General features: G+C 43.3%; 1 protein-coding gene across 4 annotated transcripts in view; it reads right to left on the reverse strand.

Annotated features, from left to right (window-relative positions):
- Positions 1-563: 563 nt before the first annotated feature.
- Positions 564-23,136, reverse strand: part of ebf2 (EBF transcription factor 2) — a 28,573-nt gene continuing 6,000 nt past the window's right edge. For 2 of the 4 annotated variants that reach the window (XM_026187944.2, XM_026187945.2), the window contains exons 6-16: positions 21,831-21,899; positions 7,832-7,913; positions 6,224-6,365; positions 5,062-5,192; positions 3,950-4,076; positions 3,765-3,853; positions 3,581-3,646; positions 2,863-3,037; positions 2,589-2,771; positions 2,306-2,476; positions 564-2,131 (exon numbers count right to left, since the gene is read on the reverse strand). In XM_026187944.2, the coding sequence (XP_026043729.1) occupies positions 2,100-2,131; positions 2,306-2,476; positions 2,589-2,771; positions 2,863-3,037; positions 3,581-3,646; positions 3,765-3,853; positions 3,950-4,076; positions 5,062-5,192; positions 6,224-6,365; positions 7,832-7,913; positions 21,831-21,899 (1,267 nt within the window). In that variant the 3' untranslated portion in view covers positions 564-2,099. Of the gene's footprint in view, positions 2,477-2,588; positions 2,772-2,862; positions 3,038-3,580; positions 3,647-3,764; positions 3,854-3,949; positions 4,077-5,061; positions 5,193-6,223; positions 6,366-7,831; positions 7,914-21,830; positions 21,900-23,136 lie in introns of all 4 variants that reach the window. The other 2 variants (XM_026187942.2, XM_026187943.2) reach the window with 1 other exon arrangement.

Raw genomic sequence — 23,136 nt, forward strand, 5'->3', positions numbered from 1 at the left:
CTTTACCAGTGCTAATTACATTAACAGAGAAGGGCCATTTGAGGGAGCAAAAGAAAGGGGAGAAGGAAAGTAGAAATACAGCGGTACCACGCAGAGGCTGAAAAACAAGACAGTGAGGCAAACGCTTGTATGTATGTTTTAAGAGAGAGAAAGAGACAGAGAGGAGGAGGCCTCATTGGAGGGAGACTCATGTGGTTCTCACTTGGGCCCCCAGAGGCTTGGTCCTCAGAGAAAAGCAGGCTTATTGGAGAGAAGAGAGATGGAGAGAGGGGGGTGTTGTTTATCTTGACATGCTCTACTCAGTCTTTAACGCTCGCATCACAATTAAGATGCTGCGGCTCATCAGCTATGTATACAAAACAGTGTAACAAGCTGCACGGGCACACAGGTGACGGGCGCAGTCAAAAATAGATTCAGCACAACCTTGAGTTGTGGAGCACTGTGGTAAAATCTTAATGTCCAGTAAACTGTCTGATAATCCAGTGTGTGTGAAAATGAATGCCAAGACAGTTTACAATTTAACGCAGGCCAAGAAACAAAGCAGCTTGTATCAACATCACACCTTTTTTTTTTTTCAGTATCCATTTTATTTGGAGCACAAAATATAATTACACCTTGAGATATACAAATCACATTTGCAACTATTTTTTGTATCATTTCAAAGAAAGATGGCTTCAAAAACATAATATTAAATTGCTAATAATTTTTAAATAAATAAAATTAACCAAACTCTAAAAACAATTTTGCAAGAGTCATCTGTTCTTTGTGTTCTTTGTTTTTCGAGTCCTGAGAATGCAGTTTGTGTCATACTGAAAAAAATGTAAGTAAGGAAGTACAAGTAAAAACAGAATGATGAGGGTCAGTGAACATCTAATACGCCCGCTTCTTTTCTTTCTTTTTGAGCATTTGTGCTTTTATTTACCGTACTGCATAGTGACTAGAGACCTGTACAGGGCTGAGACATTTAACATGGATGTGTAAAATGTAAAAGTCACAGTCGTATATATTTAAATTTGTAATGTGAAGTGAAAAAGTACCAGGGCATCGGTGTAAGAGAGCATGCATTTAAAGTGAAATTAAAAAGGGATAAGGCTAACTAACATTTCCTTTACACAAGGAGAATCACCTTCTGCAACATATATATCATTATGCAAGATCCTGCAAACTGGGGATGTTTACTTAAAAAAAACAAAAAACGAATTCATCTTCTATGCTGATCATTCATCAAATTCATTAGTAACCGCTGAGATAAATTCATGTCAGTAACAGCTGGAAAAAGTATCACTGTATAAAAACACGTTTATATTATTACCTAAACTAACAATAATAAGTTAAATTGCTTGTTTTTAAATAAATCAATATATGAATTCCTTTAGTAATAACCCTTGAGACAAAGAGCTCTCCCTTGAAAAACCGTAACGATCAGAACAAAAAATAAAGGGTTTGTTTTTCTGGAATGTAAATTGTCTTCAAAAAGTCTACTACAAAAAAAACCTCTCACTAACTCACAGACGGTTTACACACATGCCGTTTAACGTGTCCATACGCAGACAGAATAGCACCCTGCTTTTTAGAGCTGCAACTTTTTATCTGAGTTGTCTGTCGTCCATCAGTGTTCAGTGCTCTCGTTGTGCGTCCTGTAAAACTCTGGCCATGGTTTTGCGCAGGTGTTGAGGAAAAAAGGTGAATACTGCATGTGATGGTTGGTCAGAAGTCAACACAGATGCTTTTGAAGCTTGAGGTGAAATTCAAAGCAGTCTTCATCTGTTTCTTTTCCGAGGCTTCATTACACACACACACGTACACAGCCGAATGTGGTCCAGTCTAGTGCTGCTTGCTAAGGATGGTCTCTGTGGTTGTGGGTGGATTATTCTCCTCCGTGTCTGCAGTGGATAGCTGGTCTTTGGACATTTTCATACCCCGTGCTGTTCATCCAGACGGATGAAAAAGGGACTAAGAAAAGGCGAGCATATGGGGTTGGGGAGGGAAGATATACAGTACATGGTCGCTAGTGATCAATTTTCCATTCTCCCTGCCCTCGTAGTGCCAAAAGAGGGGCTAAGTGAAGCAGTGGTCTGGGGTAGATTGGGGGTGCTTTGCTACATCGGGGGAACAACCAGGCCCGTCATTGCTGGAGAGAAAAAAATATACAAAATCTATGATTCGACTCAGTCAGCTCTTGCATTATTCTACATCCAGCAACTGTTTTCTGTCTTGTTCAGTCAAAGCTTTCGAGTTAGTACAAGGGGTTAGACTGCATTCATAAGTTCAGACAGGGGGGTCAGATAGTGAGTTGGATGACTACCTCTGAAGCTGTTCCCCCCTGAGGCGGGGCAGGCAGGGGAGGGAGAGCCTTGGGGCCTGAGGACGGGAGCAAAAGCACTCTTCTGTTTAGCAGCAGACGGGAAGGAGGAGAAAGGCAAGAGAGAAGATGAGGAGCTGGAGCTTCCTGGTATAGTGGGGCTAGAGGGCATTACTGTGGAACAGAGAGCAACAGTCAACTTTAAGCCTGAAAGTCATAACACATCTGCTTTGTTAAGTTCATTAATGAACACTTGAAGATATTTAGAAAGTTTTTAAGATCTTACTGTAGGGAGAGCCAGTGGGGGAGGCACTGTTAAAACCAGGAGATCCAGGAACACCTAGACTAGTCATGGGAACTGTCCCATAGCCTCCAGTCATCCCTCCACTAGTGCCATAGGTTGACTGCTGGGGAGTTGAGGCTGACGGGTAACCCCTTGGAGACAAACTGCTCGAGTTGCGAATGTAACCTGGAGGGGCCGTGGAAAAGTTGGGTTACATTTGAGCTTTATTAGCTTCAAAATCAAACGTGAAGGATGACTTAAGGCTCAGTTTGCTCACCCTGGCTGCTCTGTCCTGGCTCTCCAATGCTCACACCCAACTGAGAGGGATAGGAGCCCAGGCCCATCACACTGCCGTGGGCTGGTGAGCTGGGCAGTGCCTGCAGCTGACTGTGAGGACGGGGAACACTGTAGAGCGCCTCGGCAATGTCAGCCGCTCGTTTCAGTAGCATGTCCTACAGGAGGGCAAATAAAATAGAGAGCAATGGGTCAGGCTCACAGACATATAATGCAGTTTGGCCAACATGTTATTGCTGTTAATTAATATATCTTTAGCTTGGCAGTAAACACAATATCTAATATCTAATTAATGTCTAAAACTGTGAATGTCTCCGCTACACCCAATTAGCCCATTAGCTACAAGTTTCATACGGTGTACCAACCGTGCAGCTGACAGTTTTCTGACTCATACTGGTGCTTTCATGAGTTTTCATTTCATGTGCAAACTGAGAATCAGCAGCTGAACAGCCACTTGACATCCACAATCTAAAATTGTACTTTTTTGCAATGTTTTTTAATCTTTTAGCTTTCTGAGTGCCACACCTCTTTGGAAGATGCAGTCGTTATAATGAAATGTTGGAAACCATCAGTCATTTACATTAGAAATTCAGTCTATAAATCAATGCTAATTGTTAATATGTAAAAAATACAAAATCACAGTCACATGTGTACATTATTCTGGGCTTCAATACAATATGTAAAGAAAATTTCCACCAAACCTGATTACTGTGTGGATTTCCATACAAAGCTTCCACAAGATCTGCTGCTCTTTTCAGGAGGATCTCCTGCAAAAAACAAAAGAACAAAAACCAAATTGAATACAATAACCTCTTTATGACATGTGCACTGTGGTTTGAAAGATAATCGTAATATAGTAAGGTCATATATGTAGCTTTCTCTCACCTTAGCTAGTTTCTCTGGGTCACCAGGGTGCCGAGGAATAACCTTCTGAAGACGCTGAAAGCCATAATCTATGGTTGGTTCATTAAGAGCTAAAAAAGGAAGGACAAAGTAAGTCAAAATCAGTCTCAGTTTAAAATTCTTGTGGATAACATGGACAAATAGAGCACAATGATGTGTCTACATACCTGTGTAGATAAAGCGCCCGGGTGCTCCTTTGCAGAATTGCTTAGATTTATAAGACAGTGTGACTTCCACAACCCCGGGAATGTGTCTCGGAGGTGTCTGGACACGGATAGCGTGTGGTGTGATCAGCTGGGGAACAAACACAGAAACTGTGTCACAAAATGATAAGAAATTCAACATGAGGACTCCAGCTAAACATTGGTTATTTATTTCTGCTCCTTGTAAAAAAAAAGACTATATATAAAGATTGACAGAGACATATTATGTCAGTGAAGAAGAATTTGAATCGTTCTTCTTTGTAATGACCAGCGGGGGATGTTCAGGAGAACGATCCAGCTGAACAGAGGCCTAGGAAGCAACTTTAATTCTTCCTTCATTGATGAGGTCAATAATAAGGTTCCTTGTGCATCTGTGGTCACTATTGCTAGTTTCAGAGTATGCTTTAGGGAATGACTACTCGCTTGTGATATCTGGATTTCAAAAATCAAGAGCATGGTAACAGCCAAAAAACCCAACTAAAGGCTCCAGAGCTGTAGACCCAGACCATGGTGTGTAAAAAAAATCAGTTCAAGGTTGGAAACAACCTGCATAAGCTTGTTTGAAACTACATACAAGGCCAGAAGTCCTGGTCACGAGCCATGCACATGACTTTTACTCATGGTCTGGAGCTCAAGTCAAGTGTAGCTGGACTATTTTTTAGTTCAGTTTTCAAAGTGAAACTGGCATTTGGCCAGGAAAAGACACACAAGTGGCAAATTTCAAGCCATCAAAAAGTGGACTACTATCATTAGCTTAACCTCTTAAGCCCCAACGCCCCCTGATACGGGGGCAAAAGGCAGGAGATCAGTTAGGCTTGGGGCTTAAGAGGTTAACTCTGTGACACCCTGGTGACATTTGTCATGCTATGACAGCTGCCACTGGCATTTAAAGAAATATCCTCACCACCGTGTCCTGTAAATGTTCAGGCTACTTCTACAGTGCACAGTCTAATTTTCAGTACACAATCAAATTTTGTGTAGGCTGCACCTGAGTAACTGAAATAATGTGATAAAGCATAAGCTTTCATTTTTAAATATCTACCACCATTAGTGTGATGTTATGAAGATGCTCTTACCTCGCTCCATACGAGCATGCTTCCAAACACCACTTGTAGCCCGTCAAAAAAGTTCTCCCCAATGACTATGACCATTGCACCACCGGTGGTCCAGCCCTCACTCGGACTGATGGCTTTGATACATGGGGTAGCTAAACAGAAGAGCAAAGCAAGATTCACTTCAGCGGTTTCAATACAGGATGTTCAGCAGTTGAGAAAAGAAGATGTGCAACGGAAGTGGAGATCTGATGAAGACTGTTTTAAAGATGCTCTGTAGTTCAGGATTGTGCAAAACAAGTTCTAAGATAAAGTTACAAAAGCTAAAAGCATTAGTGCCTGAATATTTCAACTTAATTTTGTTTACGATGTGATTTTTATCCACAATGAACTCGAAGAGCACATTGGAAAGATATACAGTGTAGGTCAGCAGACACAGCAGCTCAAGCAATGGACGTTAAATGAAAGAGATAAAAACAAATCTCTATTAAAAAAATAAATACGTTATGAAATGTATTTATGCACAGAACCGGAGTAAATGTTCTTGGTTACCTTTGACCACTGTTCAGATAAATAAGTTGTTCTTAGTTGAGATGTGATGTTGAAGATGGAGATCCGTTTCCAGGTCTACAACTGTAAACTTTGTTCTCAGGCTTACAATAAGATGGTCTCCACTTATATACGCATTTTCACTTTGTGGTTCTACAAAGCATTTTGAAGTGTGTTTCTCCTTCACTGTTTAGAGACTAACAGCACCGTAGCTGCAACACAAGGTGCTTGCCTGCCCTGTGAAACAGACTGGGTTTTGATAGTCTCGCATATGGAGCAGTAAGATATCAAACCACCAGCTCTGGGAGGAGTAATTTCACTTCATCACCTAAGCCTTGGTCACCCACATAGCACATTGTTTATTAGAGATGACAGCATTATCTTGAGTTGAATATTTTAGGACACATTGACAAGTATGGAATAAATGCTTTAATTAGTTCAGTTAATGACCTCAGCAGTTATGTTTGATATACCACGGTGATTATGATCGGACGTTATGCAACTCGAGTACCTGCTGTTCCCTTATGTTCTGTGGATGAGTGTGTCTTATGCTTCTTGTGAGTGATGCAGCAGACATGTAACACAGAAAAAAAAGGTACGGTAAATGAAGTGTGACGCGATGGCGTAATTGTCTTACCATATTCCATCGTATTCTCGACAGACTCGCCTGGCTCCAGTCTTCGAGCTCTTCTGCCATGTTTTGAGTTGTTGTGGACAAACATGTTGTCAGACACGGCTAGGACGTGACCGTCTACACTCACAGTGCTGCACAGGACCACCTGAAAGAGAGGAAAAGAGCCATGAGGAAGATACATGAGCGTCTATGACCCACTTAGACAGCATGCTGCGAGTCACAATCTCAGGTTACGACAGTAAAATCCCTGAGCAACGATTTGTTTTAGTGTACAGGTGATAGTCATATTTCTTAATAGGTAATGTGACATCCCCGGGATCTCCATAATATGTCTGCATTCTGGGGATGACACTGTTCCCGCAAGCCTCCACTCCCCCATCAGGTCTCCATATGGCCTCTCCTGCACTAACTTTTTGATTCATAGAGCATGCAGCAGGCTCATCGTTGTCTCCTCGTGATCCTTCAATGACAGCAAACATATGGACCAAATCTCCCATTTTAGCCAGCAGTTAAGGTAGTGGATGATATATTGTGACCCTAATTTGATTTTCTGGTCTCAGCATGTGTGTGTCCCTTCCCACATCATGAGGATGACATACAAATAATTAATGAGAAGACACTTTTCTCTTTGGAAAAATTATGAGTGTTGATGCTAATCCTGAGCGCAAAACTGAGTTTCCGCATGTTTATGAACATTTTTTGACAGTTAAAGGGAGAAGATCAATGAGAAAAGAATTTGAATAAACCATAATGTTTTTATTTTTATTTTTTTGTTTATTTTCTTTTAGATATGTCAGAAAAGATCAATCTTTTTACTCCCTTTGAAATAAACACATGGCAGTAATTTTACAGGTGAGGGAACACGAGGAGGGAAAAAAGGAGAAAAGGCATATGATCCATAGGTGGTGGAAAAAGAGGGGCAGCTATAGGAAAATAACTGTAAATTATCGATCTAGCGTCAGACTCCTGTCCAGCTCCGATCACCTTTTAACCCGGAGATGACAGTCTCCAAGTGCCTGCGTGCTCATAACTTCTCAGCGTGTGTCACCTCGCAGGGGATAAAGCAAAAATGGTGCAAGACAGCAGGACGAAGACAGGGAAGGGACAGGGGGTTTGCTGGGAGGAGGAGAATGCCAGACAGAGGCCGCTGCTGCTGAAAGACGGCAGAGGAAGTGAGGCGGGAGCGTCCCAAGTGACCACTTCCTGGGTCACGGAGCATGACCTCCTCCATCTGGAGCCAATCACTCAATTCTTGACAACTTCCTGAAACACCTCAACCTATTTCCTGCACTCCAGCACCCCCACGACCAAGCCCCCCTCCACATATCCAACTCCTTTCACTTGTCTTTCTGTCTTGCTGTCTTCTTATTGATTTTTAACTTTCACCTTTAACTCCCACCTTCGTGTTTTTCTCTGCATAACCTCTCCAAAGGAGGAGTTTAAGGTAAAAGTGTGACAAGAAAATTCAAAAACAAAATCCTCTATCTAAATTAGAAGACACGAGGTGACATTCTCATTAATCCAAAACCTTTTGTTTTTTAGTGCCACGTTCCCCACTTCCATGCAAGCACACACTCACACACTTGCTGGTTTCCCTCCGTGTACTTGTACCTGAAATCTCCTCATATCCCTTGGGTTTCCTGCTGTCTTCAGACAATTCTGGTTACATTTCAGGAAAAACTTCAAGAAAAACCTGCAAAGGTAAATACAAGGACACATGTTTGTATATTAGCAACAAAAAAAGCATCACACAAAAGAATCTTGATCACGTTTGTGATTATTTGCTACCCTGTAACAAACTGGCAGTCTAAGAAGACGCTAATTATTTTTCCGAGACAGGTCTTGTGTGTGTAAGGTTGTGCGGATGTGTGCGTCTCTGCTCTGTACACATCTGATTACTGTTCTGTCTTCAATCCCAGCTGTTTAGTTTAATAATAAAGTCAATGTTATTACACTTTAAATCAAGTAATGAGATTTTGAAACACAGTCCAGTGAAACAGCCACGGTGTTTCAAAGTACACTGGAGACAGTGATGTATGCCAGGAGACTCAAGGGACCGTGGTATCCCACAATGCCGTATTTGAACCCCCACATGGGAATGGAGAGGGAAATGAAGTACAGACAACTATAGAGAAAGTGAAACAAGGAGGTGGGAAGATGGAAGGTAGCGATAGAGGCACAGGCACTAGTATGGACATGAATTTTGTTTTCAAGTATATGTGTCTCATTACGTATGTGAGTCTACTTCTGGGTGTGATAGACTGTGCAGACACAGAGTAGGTGAGAGAGAGAGAGAGAGAGAAAGAGGTGCTGATAGCCTCTGCTGCACCAAAGGAAACCTGAGAGAAAGGTGGAATAAATAGGAGAGAGGGAGACTGTGGAGAGAGACTCCAAATCCCAGGTGTACGCAGTTCGGCAACATAGCCCGCTGCCATGGCAACGCAGCTCTGCCGCAATCCCAAAGTCCCCATGCTGAGGCAAAGACAGCGGTGGGAAAGAAAAGGAAACAACAAGAACACATTCCATCACTGAAACCCAGCGCGGAGCCAGGAGAGAGACTTGGCGAGGTGAGAGGCAGGAAAGTATATAAAGAGGACAGGTGCAGACAGGGCTCAGGAGGTGGAGGACTTAAAGAGAGGACATGTGTTAAAATACAATAAAATAGGAATGAGCTTTGCGCTGATGCAGGATTGTGATGTAATTACGCTTCTTCACTTCACAGTAAACACATCTGCCACATCTCTGCCGTGTCTGTGAGAAACACCCATTAGCACTCCAATAAAACAAAGAATAGCAAAGCAGAGAAAAATGTTGCACAAGGATGCAACGTATTTCTTTTGGGGGGTTTTTTAGTTTGGGGGGGGCTTCATGGGTAGCTCCAATCCCACCCACACTGTGTTTTCTGCAAGTATAAGTCATCTTAATGTAGAGCGGTTGTTTGGAGAGGAACTTCATATTGGCCCCATGGCCCTGAATCCTCCCATCGAATACTAATCTCTCCCTCATTCTGTCAGTTTTTACTCGCTATTCTTCCATCACTCGCTCCAACTTCCTCCCTTGCGAACAGGACCTGGCTTCTAACTCCGTTCCAACAGTGTGTCCAATATTTCTTGATTTGAGCTATTTCGTCAGAGGACAATCAATATTGTTGTTGGCAGAGGGCGATTGCAATTTATCACTTAGATCTTAGGCCTCCAAACTCAAAGCTACGCTCAGTTTGGGGTGGAAACATGTAAAAGGGCACATCTGCAGGATTTTAACATACATGCAGCAGTACATGTATGTTAAAATCCTGCACAGGCAGAGTTTTAAAGTCTGGTTCTGGACTCTACAAGTGGACAATAATCAAAAGTGTCCCGTTTCATTTTACTGTGTCTACTGAAGGTGATACAGAACACATATTGATTATGTCCGGGCCAATGCTTCTTACACTGTGGCTCATTTAAAGGAATATAGAAGCCTTATGCATTAACCATTACATCACAGGAATCACATTTCTGGTTCAGTAAGCAGGTCCATTGTATGCCTGTGGTTTGATAACACTGGTTTCCTCACACAATCCAGTCGTAATCACTCACTTGACTGACTGACATGATAAATTTCTGCTGTAGTGATGCATCAGATACCAAAATCACAACCTAATTCAAAGGCTGTCTACACCGATCTCAGGCTTTGTGCACTTTCTGAGGGTTCTTGACCTTGTTTGTTGACTTCTTCTCATCATTCCTTGTTTGTATGACACCGGATGCCTCACACATGCACGCTCACAACCACACATCCGCATGCATGCATACATGCACACTCTAATACACTGACACACACCCCTCTGCTCCCCTCCCAAAAACCCATTGAGTCAACTTTTCACCCCCCCCAGTTCGGACGCACACAGCTGCAAATGCTGAAATTAAAGCGAGACATTGACGCATATATTAGCATGCATTAGCCGCTTCCCCCTGCCCACTTAACATGCAAATCTCCCAGCCCCGTCGCCTCGCACCTTCTGCCACACATTCATTTGCTGAATTATAATTAGACTAATCTTGCATAATTAATAAGAAGTCGAGGACCCTCTGTTTTTATCCCCTCCTCTATTGTGGTTGCAAAAGTTTAATATTGCTGTTGTTTGTTTTTGTTTTGGTAATGTAATACACCCACACACCTCCCCGTGCACACAGAAGAGACGAAGAGAACACGCTAAGAATTGGAGGTGATCCTCATGTCACAGGGAAATTGCAGAGAAAGGCTATTTTCAAAGAACTCCACCAGAGTTATCGTGTTTATATTTAATAGCTGCCTTGTTACACATCCACAGATTATACTGCTCCATAAAGCAGGTGGAAAAGAGAGATCCTGTTTTTATTAAAACACTGTCAAGTGGGTAACACAGTGCAAATAAAACTAATGGGAGGTATGAAACAATTTTTAAACTGTCTGCCTCAATAAATATTTGTTTTAACGACTGACAATTGAAGAAGAACTGCAGACTATAAGATAAAGCATTATTGGTAATCTTGTAAAAATGTATTTTAAAAATAAAACTTCTTAGATTAAGATTGCTGTTCCACATTAGTGGCAAATTTCACCCTACAGCATGCTGCAGTCAGCTATGAGAATCAAGTTTTATCTTCTGCAGCGTCTTCCCTCCACAGACACGCTTAAAACAGGAAACACAAACAAAACATAGAACCAAGTCTTAAACTTTGGGATCATTTTACACTAGAGCGCCACAGGGAGTGTGTTTTTTTCTTTTCTGTCTTCACTTCTAAATCTCTGTCAAGGCCTCCAGTCCCTTTGTCTACATCTGCGTCAGTTCCCAAGACTAAACACAGACCTCGCAGCATGAGGTGGGCATCCCAGGAGTGACAACTTGCTTTGCTAAAACTAGATCAGTGACCAAACTCCAAGTCGTGACACTAAAAACAATAAAAGAGTAACAGTTTTTTTTTAACACGTTTTCATTCTTTACTATGCTTGGTTTCACATTCCTCAGTCGATTTTAGCATCTGTTACACATGTAAGCATTGCCCTGCTTTACACATGGCCTTAATCATCCAGTGAGCACCTAAGCACCAAAGGACTTAACAAAAATTTTCATAGGCATTCATCAGCACTAATCACTGTTGACATAAACTGCCTTTTCACATAGTCGTAAAACACATCACCCACTATGCTCGCTGTAAATGAACTTTTACTGGTTGCAGTGGCTCTTCAAGCAATCTGATTCAAGCGTGGCTTTAATGAAGAGTTCAAATTAGCCAGGAGCACAGAAAACACTCCGACTCTCACTTTCCTGGGGTTGGCTTTAGTTTTCTAATTTTGGGTCAGTGCAGCAAAAGTGACAAATTTATGCTTTAATCCAAATATACGAGAGGAGAAAACTTAAAGCAAACTATGGGGAGGGGGTGACTGTCATCATTTTTGCTCAGCAAAAGTGGGATCCCTGCTGCTTGGTGAGAGGCGAAAAGTGGAGACGGAAAAAGAGACACTCTTCTTCATCATCTTAATAAATGTAATTTTTGACCCAGTCTGTAATCCCTAATATTCAAACTAAAAAAGGCTGCAAAATGCAAAAAAGATGAAGAGGCGGACGCGGAGGAAGAGAGGAAGAATGTCGACGTCCTGTATGCAGGGCCATCACTCATCAGACATCCCCTCCATCACCTCCCCACCGCCACCCTGAAAAAACAAAACAGTGTCCTGACATCGTGGTGGAGGGGAGCTGAAAGGCGGGTGGGGAGGAGGGGAGGAAAATTAGGAAACCAGATGTGAAGCATTAAAACATACTGACATGCTGAGGGCCTTCCTCTGCCACACTCACACACTGAGAACACTAACTCGTACAGCAGGCTAAGATACATGCACGCATGCATGTGTATGTCTCACACACACACAGGCCATAAAACAACACACACGTACACATGCACACACAAAGACAAATACTGACTTGAAAGCAGCCATGTGTGCACAATCAATCATGCAGAATTATCCACATTAGAAAAAGTGATGCCTAAAAAACAAATGCCTAAAAAATGTAAGCATGCTAGCTGATTTTTAATAAAACACGCGTGAAATGGGCCAAAACACGCTGCAGCTCATGGCTAGGAATGAAGATTTGGATAAATTAGGGAGGATGTAACAATTTTTCACTGTAAGACAAAAATCTACAGATGGGTCATCATGCATCACTGTATGGACATGCATCCAATTAGGACATATATTTTGGCTGAGAAATGGCTGGGGGAGCTTTGTTTTCCTTCATGAGGGGAGCTGTATTGGGGGGGGGGGGGGGGGGGAATTGGAGCATAGTAGATGTGTATGTGTCAGTGGGGAAGAGTAATAAATACCCCTGGACCAGGGTCCCCTGGCAGACTGGGAGCTAGACTGGTCACCAGGGTTAACACCCGGGGCACCTGACCTCTGACATTGCTAATGGGGCACAGAAAACCCTCCACGAACTGATACCCCCTCTGTCGCATACCACCACAGGACCTTTCACACCAGTCGTCCCCAGTCCGCTCCCCTCCTCCTCCTAAAAACATACAGGGATATCTGTGGCATCACCTTCACTGCCCTTTCACCAGCAAATGCCACACAAATTCCCTACAGCTTGAGCATCTCTTTCATTTTCTTTTTTTCGGGATGCTTTTTAAACATATATGCAGTCGTCATCATCATCATTAAAAAAAAATAAAGCTTGACCCTCATCTGTTTCCACAAGTTAAATACAGATGAAGGCTTTATCTACTAAATGGATTGTCACTGTAGGACCCTGATCTCATTTGACAGCAGTATTTATCCTGTGTGAGCTGGGAAGATTATCCTCCATTGGCCAACTTACTCATGTAAAATAAAACAGTGTGAATATACCACACATCAACTTAATGCTGTGTGTTTTATTTATCCGTTCTTATCCCTACCTCAGGTAATTACACATCACTAGAATTATTTTGCTGCTATAAAACACAGATTTTATTCAGGCTTCTTCTTTTGGCTGTTTGTGTGAAGACAAAATGCAGGACTAAGAAGTTGGGCTTCAAAAAGGAACATGCTAACTTTCATCAGATACACCTTAAAGCAGACAGCGAGCACATGGATGAACTCAGCTCTTTATAAATTTGACTGGTGGATTGGCTGTGTCCCTTTTGGCCTCCTCTCCGTTGCCTCCCGGGCTGGCTTCACCCCTGCAACCCCAGCCCAGACCTACCCCGCCTCTAAACTTGAGAACTGTGACAAAGCCAAACATTTTAACCACTGGTGCTGATTTATAGAGCTGGGTAGCGCTGTAAAACCTTTAGGCTTGCCACTGAAAAAGTGACTGTAGCATTCTGGAGCTGGGAGCTTAAGAGGGCTGCGAGGAGGAAAGTGGAATGATGGGAAGGGTACTCAAGAGGCACTTGAGAGGTTTCTCTTGGGTGTAAAAAGTGTTTTACTGCATAACCTCTCACCAGCTGCTAAATGTGCATTTCAACAATTTAAAATGAATTAATGTGTTAGTCTCTCGAGCTTAGCCAAAAGCATAGCATAGAGACCATCCACATGGGACTGCGGTCAGCCTGCCAAATAGATAGATATGGATAGATATTCAGAGTCTAGAGAGCATGAATTCACAACCAGGACAGGGAATAGAAGTCCCATCAGTGGCCTGACCTCTCCCAGCATGCTTGGCGTGTCCTGAGGGACGAGGATTCAAAATATACTCTCACAACTGTCAGATGGAGACACGTAGCACCTTCTTCAACTGAATAGATTTCAAATATGCCAGAAGGTCATCCACGACGCACCAAAATCTAATCTTACCTTTTCAATACCCTTTCAATCAATCAGCAGCTAATAAGATTTACCAATAACGTGTATAAAGCTTGGCCCAAAAGAACAATGAAGCTGGGATGGATGCCACTGAGAGGGAGAGGAGAGGAAAGAGAAGCAACAACAGAAGGAGAAGAGATGTCTTCTTAATTAGCCAGTAATGATAAGATCTGACAAACAACATCTGTTTCCAGAAAGAGAGAGAAGGGAGGGTGGGGGGGGGGGGGGGGTGTAAAGAGGGAGAGGGAAGAAGAGGGCGAGAGAGCGGGATGGGAAGCAGCACGAGAGAGAGAGAAACTGCTGAGAAACCTGTGAAGCCTAGACAACAGGGACCTGCTTGTAAGAAAGTAAAGGGGGAGCGGAGGGGATGTGTTTGGGAGGGAACGCTGTGTAGCGTGACACAATGGAGAAAGGAGGATGAGAAGTATAGCAGAAGTGAGAGAAAGACAGACAGGGGAGAGAAATCTGACAGGGTTGAGGGAGTCGAAAAGCCAGGACGACTATGACAGACAGGAGAAGGAAAACAGATCAAAAGGAGAGAAAATGAGGAAGATAGACAGACGCAGAGAAAGTGAGCTGGATAATGGTGCTGAAGGGAGAGAGGAGGAACGTGCGAAGAGATGGGAATGGAATCACTCAGAGGTTTCAAGGTGCTGTAATTTACTGTCCATGGCTAATACACAACAAATGTGTGGGAGCCGTGGACTGCGAGAGGAGAAGGGGAGCAGAGTGGTTGGGGGGCCAGGAGGGTGGAGGCTTTAGGGAGGGCATGCAGACTGTTGGGGCTCTCAGCATGCCTGCTGGGAGCCTGTCAGCAGTCACATCACCCCTTGCCCTCAGCCCTGACAGATTCATCAGGACCATCCCACACCCTGCTGCATGTATCCAAAAGATTGCAGCGACAATTGTTAAACTGCTTTTTCCATTTTTAATTCACATTTCCTGTCAGACTTTTATTTGTTAATGTTATGTTCGATCCAGCAATCATCCCCACATCAGACAAGCCACCGAGTTCTCATGAGATCTCGTGAAAACGCTTCAAAAACTTCAGGCTTTTAGCTCACTCTCTATACTTTTAAGCCCATTTTGGTTCTTTGCTCGCTGTTTGTTGCAAGACAGTTAAAAAAAAATTGTGTATTGCACACGGTCAATAGAAAGTGTGGGTTATTTTCTTATTTGTAACTAAAATCAATCATGAGGTCAGCAAAAAAAAAACATAAGAAAAAACTTAACTAAATCAAACTAAATCTCAAGGGGAACATAACCTGGGTATAGCCATGACTATCGGATATGATGTAACATCTGAAATAGCACAAAGACAGCAAATTGTGACAGTTAACAAATTATTAAAGATTATTATTAAAGATAATGTGCAGTATCTACATTGTGCTCTACACATTAAATTTGCTTGAGAATGGCTAATAACGGTCACACCAAAGATTTTCTTATTAAGATGGAAACACACCATGGACTTGCCTTCAGTGGGAAGGTTCTCTGCAGCAATCCTGCACTCATATGCTCCATGCTACTCCATGCTTGATTTTTTTCAAGCAGCTTTGATAAATGTACTGAAGTTCTTACGAATGAAAAGCTATTGTATAAGAACTGTGTCTATACACAGCGTCTTTGCCTGTCTGTTTCCTTCATGGACCGCAGGAAGTATAACTTTTGCCTGTGATACTTAATCAAATTTTTTATTTTATTTTTTAAATCCTGCAGAAGTGTAAATATTAGTGTTTGGAAATGCTTTCAAAAAGTGAGCGTCAGGGATTTCAGAGAAATCTAACTCCTAAGAAAAATAAGAGTCTTTCCAGATCCCAGATAAATAGACAAACAAAAAAACAAGGTGGCCTGTGGGGCCGGCTTAGCACCAGGGGGCATTGTTAAGTCATTAGTGAAATTTAAGCCTTTAACCACAACCAAACCCAGTCACCCCCAGCAGCAGTGTCCAGCCAAAGAAAACAGCCCCTGTTACTAAATACCACTGCTAACTGGCCTTTGACTCCAGCAACCCCCCCAACACACACACAAACACACACACAAGATTCTAGATTCTTATGAAAGTCCAGTGCAGGAATGCTTGTTCGCTTGCTCATGATCTGAAGTGCTGCTAAATCACTGTAATTTGCCCACTTGTGATCCTTTGAGTGTCCCTGCTTAATCCCTTCACTGCTCAACCAAAGGTGAACCTTATTAGTGGCTAGACAAATGGGAGGGTTTTCCCCAGCATCCCACCCCTCCTCGAAATTCCCATTCATAAATATCCCCCCCCCCACAGTTCATCCATTGGTAGTCCGATCCCATTTCCTGTCACAACATCTCTCCGTTGCTGTCTGTTTCCTACTGCCCCCTGTGTAGGCTCTCAAAGAAAACAAACCAGGCCTACTTCTTGTGGCAGAGTTCAAGCCACAACAGCCAAATGCTGGCCGTATCAGAGCAAGGGTGACCAAACACAAACTCGGCCCATAACCTTCCACTCATTATACACTTCCTGTGCATGCTGGAGTCCCGGGTATTTCCAGGTCACATGACACCAAAATGTAGAGAGCTTGAGACTTACCAAAGGTCCCTGAACTCATTTTCAGCGGTCTTAACTCTGAGTGTGGCTCTTACTGTTTGATGCGGTGCCTGTCAGAGAATTTGATATTCTAGACATTGCATCGTCTCTCCCTGTCTGTCTTTGTGTCATTCTCCTGCTTGCATTGCCCCAAGGGAGGAGCCATCCCCACAGTCCTGTGCCAGCTGCTCAGTGGTCCAGCCTGCGTGCCGCTCTGCTGTGTGAGGCGTTGTGCACTAGAGCCTCAGGGCTCTGTCGCCACGCTGCCTGGACCCCTGCATGAGGGGCTTGCTGACAGAGGGTCTGGAGGGACTGGACAGTACCAGCTCACCAGGGAGAGTCCTGTGACAGCGGACTGAGGGGGGCAGACTTTGTCTCTGAACATGCATGTGTGACAGACAGGTAATTTATGCAAAGATAATAATGGCTGCTGTATCCGTAACTAAGAGCGCACACATGCTTCTCTATGACATGTTCAGTTTCTTTAGTGTATTCAACAGCAGCTTTAAAGCCAAGTCTGCACACATTGAAAATGCTAGATTTTGAGGCTCACCTGTAGCTGGACTGCCACTTACTGTCATAGAAACTGACAGCTTAAACACCTCAGCCAGCTACAGCTGCACTCAGAGTATGTGAAGGTGTATTTGTCTCAGTTTGCAACAACTTCACCACCATCATCTTCAACTCTTTTCCAGTCAAAGGATCAAATAAAAGTAACTGAGAGATCCAACTTTGAAGCCATGTAGCTATGATATTATGATCTTAGCGCTGATTGCTCGGGTTCAGGATGGCGCGTATGAACACACTTTGAGATATTTGACTGGACTTCAATAATTTCTTGGCAAAAAGATCTGTGACTTCACAATAAAAATGTGAAACTGAGTTGTGCTTTCCAAAGCGTGTGGGTTCAGACACTACGTGCACCATTTCCAGCTTTGGACCAAACCTCAAAAAACTCATCCTAAAATAATATGAGAGGAAAAAGGTAAAGACAGCATACAAGTGTACACAGAGTGAATTATGAGTTTTAATTAAGTACAGTAAAAGGCAAATCTAATACTGGATGCATGAGAAACGGTTTCCTAAAATGACATTGTTGTCTCACACATAAAACTCTCAAGCGTGTATATGATGACCTAACGGGGCGAGTTGGCGGTAGAATTTGAGTATGCATCTGGGAAAGGGAAGGAATTCGACCTCTGACACAGTCCAAAAAATGTTGCTGCATTTATTCTTTGGCTGATAGTTTAATGTTCTTTTCCCAAAGACTTGTAGTTTCTATTTTCTTTTCGGTTGAAGAATGAGGAGGCCAATATTCCCCATCATTAGTAGGACAAGGAGTAACTTTATGTGACCTGCTGTGAAATCAGGTAGGCAGCAAAGCCCTGCAGGAAGCACAGAGGGAAGTAGTCTGCATCATCATGGGTTTTTAAAGAAAATATGACAGGCAGGCACACGCAGGTGGAAAGACTAACATCAAAACAGATGGTCACACTGTCTGTCTAATACACCACAATGGCAGGGAGCAGGTATTTACATACAGCAACAGATATTTGAATAGTTTATTGTCAAACTTTCCAGACAGCGTCGAGCCATAAAAAACAATAAAAATGACAGAGTTTAACAGCTCACAAGCACCGCAGAAGCGAGATATCCAAATGTGACATAAGATTTATACCAGCATTAAGAACTGCTCACTAATAACTGCAATAATGCACATTGACCTGAGGAAATTTGTAATTGAGATGAAACTAAACCAATTTTCTGTATATTGATCAGAAAGGAAACCCTGCACGCACTCAATGAAAACAAACCTGTGGTACATGCACACAACTAGAACCAAGACTACAAACAGATCAATACAACCCACAACCTAAGATTAAGAATAATGGATCGTTCTCGGAGCTAAGCTCAAATAAAGTCATTTCTCGAGACTCATATACTATAGTTTTAATAAATAAAAGAATAAAATAAACTCTAAATGCATCCTTCTGAAAAACAAAAAATCTGGGTTTAAGCTGCTGCTGATGAAAGTGTGCACAAGTATGTAACAGTCCTTGTGAGCTCATTTTCAGTGTGGGGGAGGGAACAGGCATATTGACAACATTGGAAAATTCCTATTGATTATTCGTCTTTTCTCTGAGCACCGGCTTGTTAAAAAAGGGCCCTCTTGGAAACACGATCAATTAGTGAGATAGTGCTTACCATTGATCACCCCAGTGCCCCTCACAAGACTCCTGCCTTACAATGGATCCCTCTACACACTCTATATGACCAACTATTGATCTCAGCTTCTTAGCCAAATATAAAAGCACACACCCAGAGCTGCCCCCCCCCCCCAACAAATCCCATTCAACCCACACAGCCTAATACTAATACTGACATCTGCTTGTCTCCATTGTAAACCCCACAGCTCACTCATAAAGACTGAGGCCCAGAACCAATATAGTTTCTCTGAGGTCAGAGATCAGTTTTGCAATAATACCACCATTAACAGATCTGCCTGGGTTGAGATTGAGAATGAGCTAAATTTCAAACAGTGAAAGCAATCATCCAAAAATAAAGAAATAAAAATAAAAGAAATACCAGTATTTGAATTTTGACCTGAAAGCACTCAATAATTTTCTGTTTCGCTTAATAAATGACCTTAAAAATGACCTGTCAAAATAATCAACCACCAGTTTCTGAAAAAAGATTCATTTACGCATGTTTATTAAAACAAGAAAAGAAAAGAAATGTAATGTAATAAATACATTGATTGCATGAGCTTGAAGAATTACATTTATAGTAATGAGCCCAGAGGCATTGATCCAACTTCCTATTGAACAATCCACTCATCTAACCAATCAGAAAACAAGTCAGGCCATCAGTCAAGGATAAGTGACATCCTGCAAACAGAGATGTCACATTAGGACTGCGAGTATAACAGTTCACCTATGCAGCTGCAAAACTAGCAGACACAGCAGGCACTGGGGCGTTAGATAATTCGCCCCCAAAAGCAACTCGAGTCATCTCTTTGTCAACTCCTGCCCTTGCCCTCTTCATCCCTCCACCCTCTGTCCTTTCACCCCTCCCAGTGGATCAGCTGTGATCTCCTCTCTCTCCCCTTTCACTCAGATCAGGATTAGAAAGAAGGGAAGGTGGAGGGAGCTGCAGCAGTAGCAGCAGTAGCAGCAGCAGCAGGAGAAGGGGGAGAGAAAACTGAAACAATATGGAAAGGAGATTAGAAAAGAGGGGGTTTGGGCCGTTTGGGGAATTGCAAACTCCCTTGTGCTTGGGTAGGTGTCCTAATGACACTGCCTAATTATGGCAAAATTAGACAGGCTAAAGGGAGGGTGGAGGGGGGTGTTGGTGAAGGAGATGGTAATGTGACGGAGAAAAGAAAGAGGAGCACGGGAATTAAGCAATAGGGAGTTAAAATAGTAAGCATGTGAGAGCAAAAGGGCGAGAGGGGTGTGCAGAAGCACAGATACAAACTGGGGCAGGTGGAAAGGGAGCAATGCACTGAGGGTGCGAGGAGAAGGAGAAAAGAAGGAAGGAAAAGGGTAGAAAGCAGTGGTGGTGGAAGGGAGTGGGCCCCAGCACGCTGCATGTTAATTGGAGAACAGGTGTTAGGGCTGGGAGCAGGAGGCTGATTACTGGAGCCACAGAAACTGACTGTCTCCTCCACACACACACACAGAAGTGCACACACATACACAAATGCGCATAGGCTTCAGACACACACACACACATGAATAATTTAAGACCCAAGCAAGGACTAGGGGAAAAGGTCAGTGTAGGGGTCAAAGAGACACACAGACAATCGTACATAGATCCATATACATACATAAATAAACATCCCCACAAGCATGAAAATATACATTCGTTTGCGTGCATGCAAACGATGCATATGTGTTATAAACTTCCTCCTAGTTGAGCATACATACATTGAGCATATGGAGAAAAGTAAGGACACCTCTGATTGGGCAAAGCAGTATTCCACCAGCTTAGCAGAAATTAACTGGCTTCTAATAGGTGGGTCCCTGAGGAGGGGATTTTGTAGGCTAGTCGTGAGGGAGAAGCCCCCATCAGGACAGGATATGGCCAGTGTGATTAGAGAGTACAGTAGGTCAATGATTTAATTTAAATCAATCCTCAGAGCTGCACATCAGCCTGCACACACACACACACAGAAAGCCACAAAGAAATATAGACTGTTTTTGTGTTGTTTTTCCTCACCAGAAAATCACCAATCTACTTAAAAAGCAAATTTCAAAGCAGTTTAGCCATGTTAGGAGGAAGTATAAAAAGGGTGCGGAGGGAGCGATTGTGAGAATAATGTTCTAGAGTAAATGGGAAAAGCAGCTGCTCCAAGGTATTCTGGGAAAATTCATACAACAACAACAACCCGATTTTTCCGTTATATGAAAACTATCTTCATCTGAGATCCTCTGAGACACACTGTCAACAGCCAGCCGGCTTGAACTGAGGAGGGGAAAGAAAAGGGTCCTTGATATATGTGAAGTGAGTGCTTTCTAGACAGACAATTGCAGGGAAGGAGAGAAGGAAGGAGAGGGCAACGGAGGGAGTGAGGGAGAGAGAGGTGATGAAGGTTGCCCCATGACATCACACAGTAGGTATTTCACATACGGTCTGCTTATGAGTATCAATCACGCTGGTTAATGCCAGGCAGACAGTGTGGGACCTCCAAAAGCCCTTTAGACGTGAAGACTCTCACACACGCTGATTACAGGGGTGGTCATCTCCCTTTAAGCCTGATAACTGGCCCTCGGGGTGAACATTAAGTACATATGTGAGCCCGTCTGGTGGTGTGAATGATCCACATGCTTCTGATAAAAGTAAATCTGTGCTTTTGTCAGGTCTCAGGTGCAAATGAGTGACCAAAGTGAAACAGATCCCAGCAAGCTGGAAGATAGATCAGCCGATAAACAGAAAGCCGCAGACAGAAAGACACATGGGAGACAGACACGGGCGCTTTTCACTGGATGTTACCGCCTGTTTGCAGTGATGTGGTGTAAATTGCCCCGGAGAAACAATGAACATACTTCCCATGGAGAAGAAGAACAAGATTGACATGTGATGCATACACGCACAGTTAGGTATTATGTCTTAAATGAACAGAGAGCATGTGTAAGCTTCTTCTACAGTTGGTGCAGAGGGGACTGTTGTGAGAGTTTAGATAGTATAGATAGGTGATGGTTTGAGGTGATGGACACTGTGTGAGACATGCTTGGATTTTATTACCTGTCAATGATGACTGGATCGGACGGCGTCTCATTTCGATTGCCACAACTTTTCTTCTCACAGCAGCGACTGAGTGGGCGGTTAAAGAAACAGGAAAGTGGAAAAAGTTAGCGTAGTGGGGAAAAAAAAAAACCCATCAACAACAACAAATTAAACAGGAGGAGCCACCATTTTTCTCTGACCCATCCACATCCATAGACCCCGGCTGCTCTGCCCCACAGTGGGCCGTGATCCAGGAACACACAAAAGCAGCATGGGAGGGGTGGGGAAGAATGGACAAAAGAATAAAAGAGGAAGAAAAGGTACAACAACACACCCTACAAATAGTGAGGGACCATTGAAAAAGTGAAAAGCCAGCTAGGCAATCTGTCACATTGATTTTGAAATCAAACTCAACCCCCACGCAGCTTTACTGCGCACGCACACTGTCCCATAACATCCTACCATTCGTCAGCGGTCTTGTCCAAGGAGCCTGCTGGCCGACCAGTCCCCCTCAACAACCCCTCCCAAAGCCCCCAACTCCCCTTCACTGCATAACAAAAGTGCCCCCACCCCTAACCATCTGCCACCCCTACACCTCGCCTTACCCCTCTCGTGTCCCAGCTTGGCCCTGCCCTGCCCCCCCTCCGCCCCCCTGTCAGACGGCCTCACTCCCCAGCTGTGACGCTTGCCCTCTGCCTCTTCGGCTCTGTTATTAGCCAGCTGTGAGTCACATTCGGGCATCTGCTGGCTACACAATGGCAAAGCTCACTCTGCTTCAGCCCTCCTCCTGATATTCCAGTCCCCCTAGCCTTCTTCCTGTGGCCCTCACATCCTATAGGTCAAGACCCACTTCCAGACACTCTTAAAGTTCTTCTACATCCACAAAAAAAACAGCTACCTAAGCCACGACCAGCCTTCTTAAACTCGCTCTGCTTCCGAAGTTGCTCTTTGGCACTGGCTGCACCACCGCACTTGTCATCCAGTGCCGATGAAGTTCATGCATGTCTAAACATAATTTTTATTTCCATGAGCCAAAAGCAGATTGATCCCCTAAAGTGTTTGCTGCTGTCAGTTGATTTCTGACTGCAAAAACCACAGGCCCGAGAGAGTGGAGCGCTCCAAGACGGAACGGGAGCTTAACCAGGGACATGCTGCCTCACAGCAGACAGCAGCGGTGGGTTACAACTGTAACAAGGATGATGATGGACAACCTAGACTTACAGTTCAATAACAGGGTAATTTTTTTAAAAGTACAGCCCCAAGCATCACCACAAAACCCATTTAAAGCTGACTGAGACAAAACAAAGTGAAAGAGTGTAATGGA

This window comes from Astatotilapia calliptera, chromosome 12, assembly GCF_964374335.1.
Source record: "Astatotilapia calliptera chromosome 12, fAstCal68.1, whole genome shotgun sequence".
Classification (NCBI taxonomy): Eukaryota; Metazoa; Chordata; class Actinopteri; order Cichliformes; family Cichlidae; genus Astatotilapia; species Astatotilapia calliptera.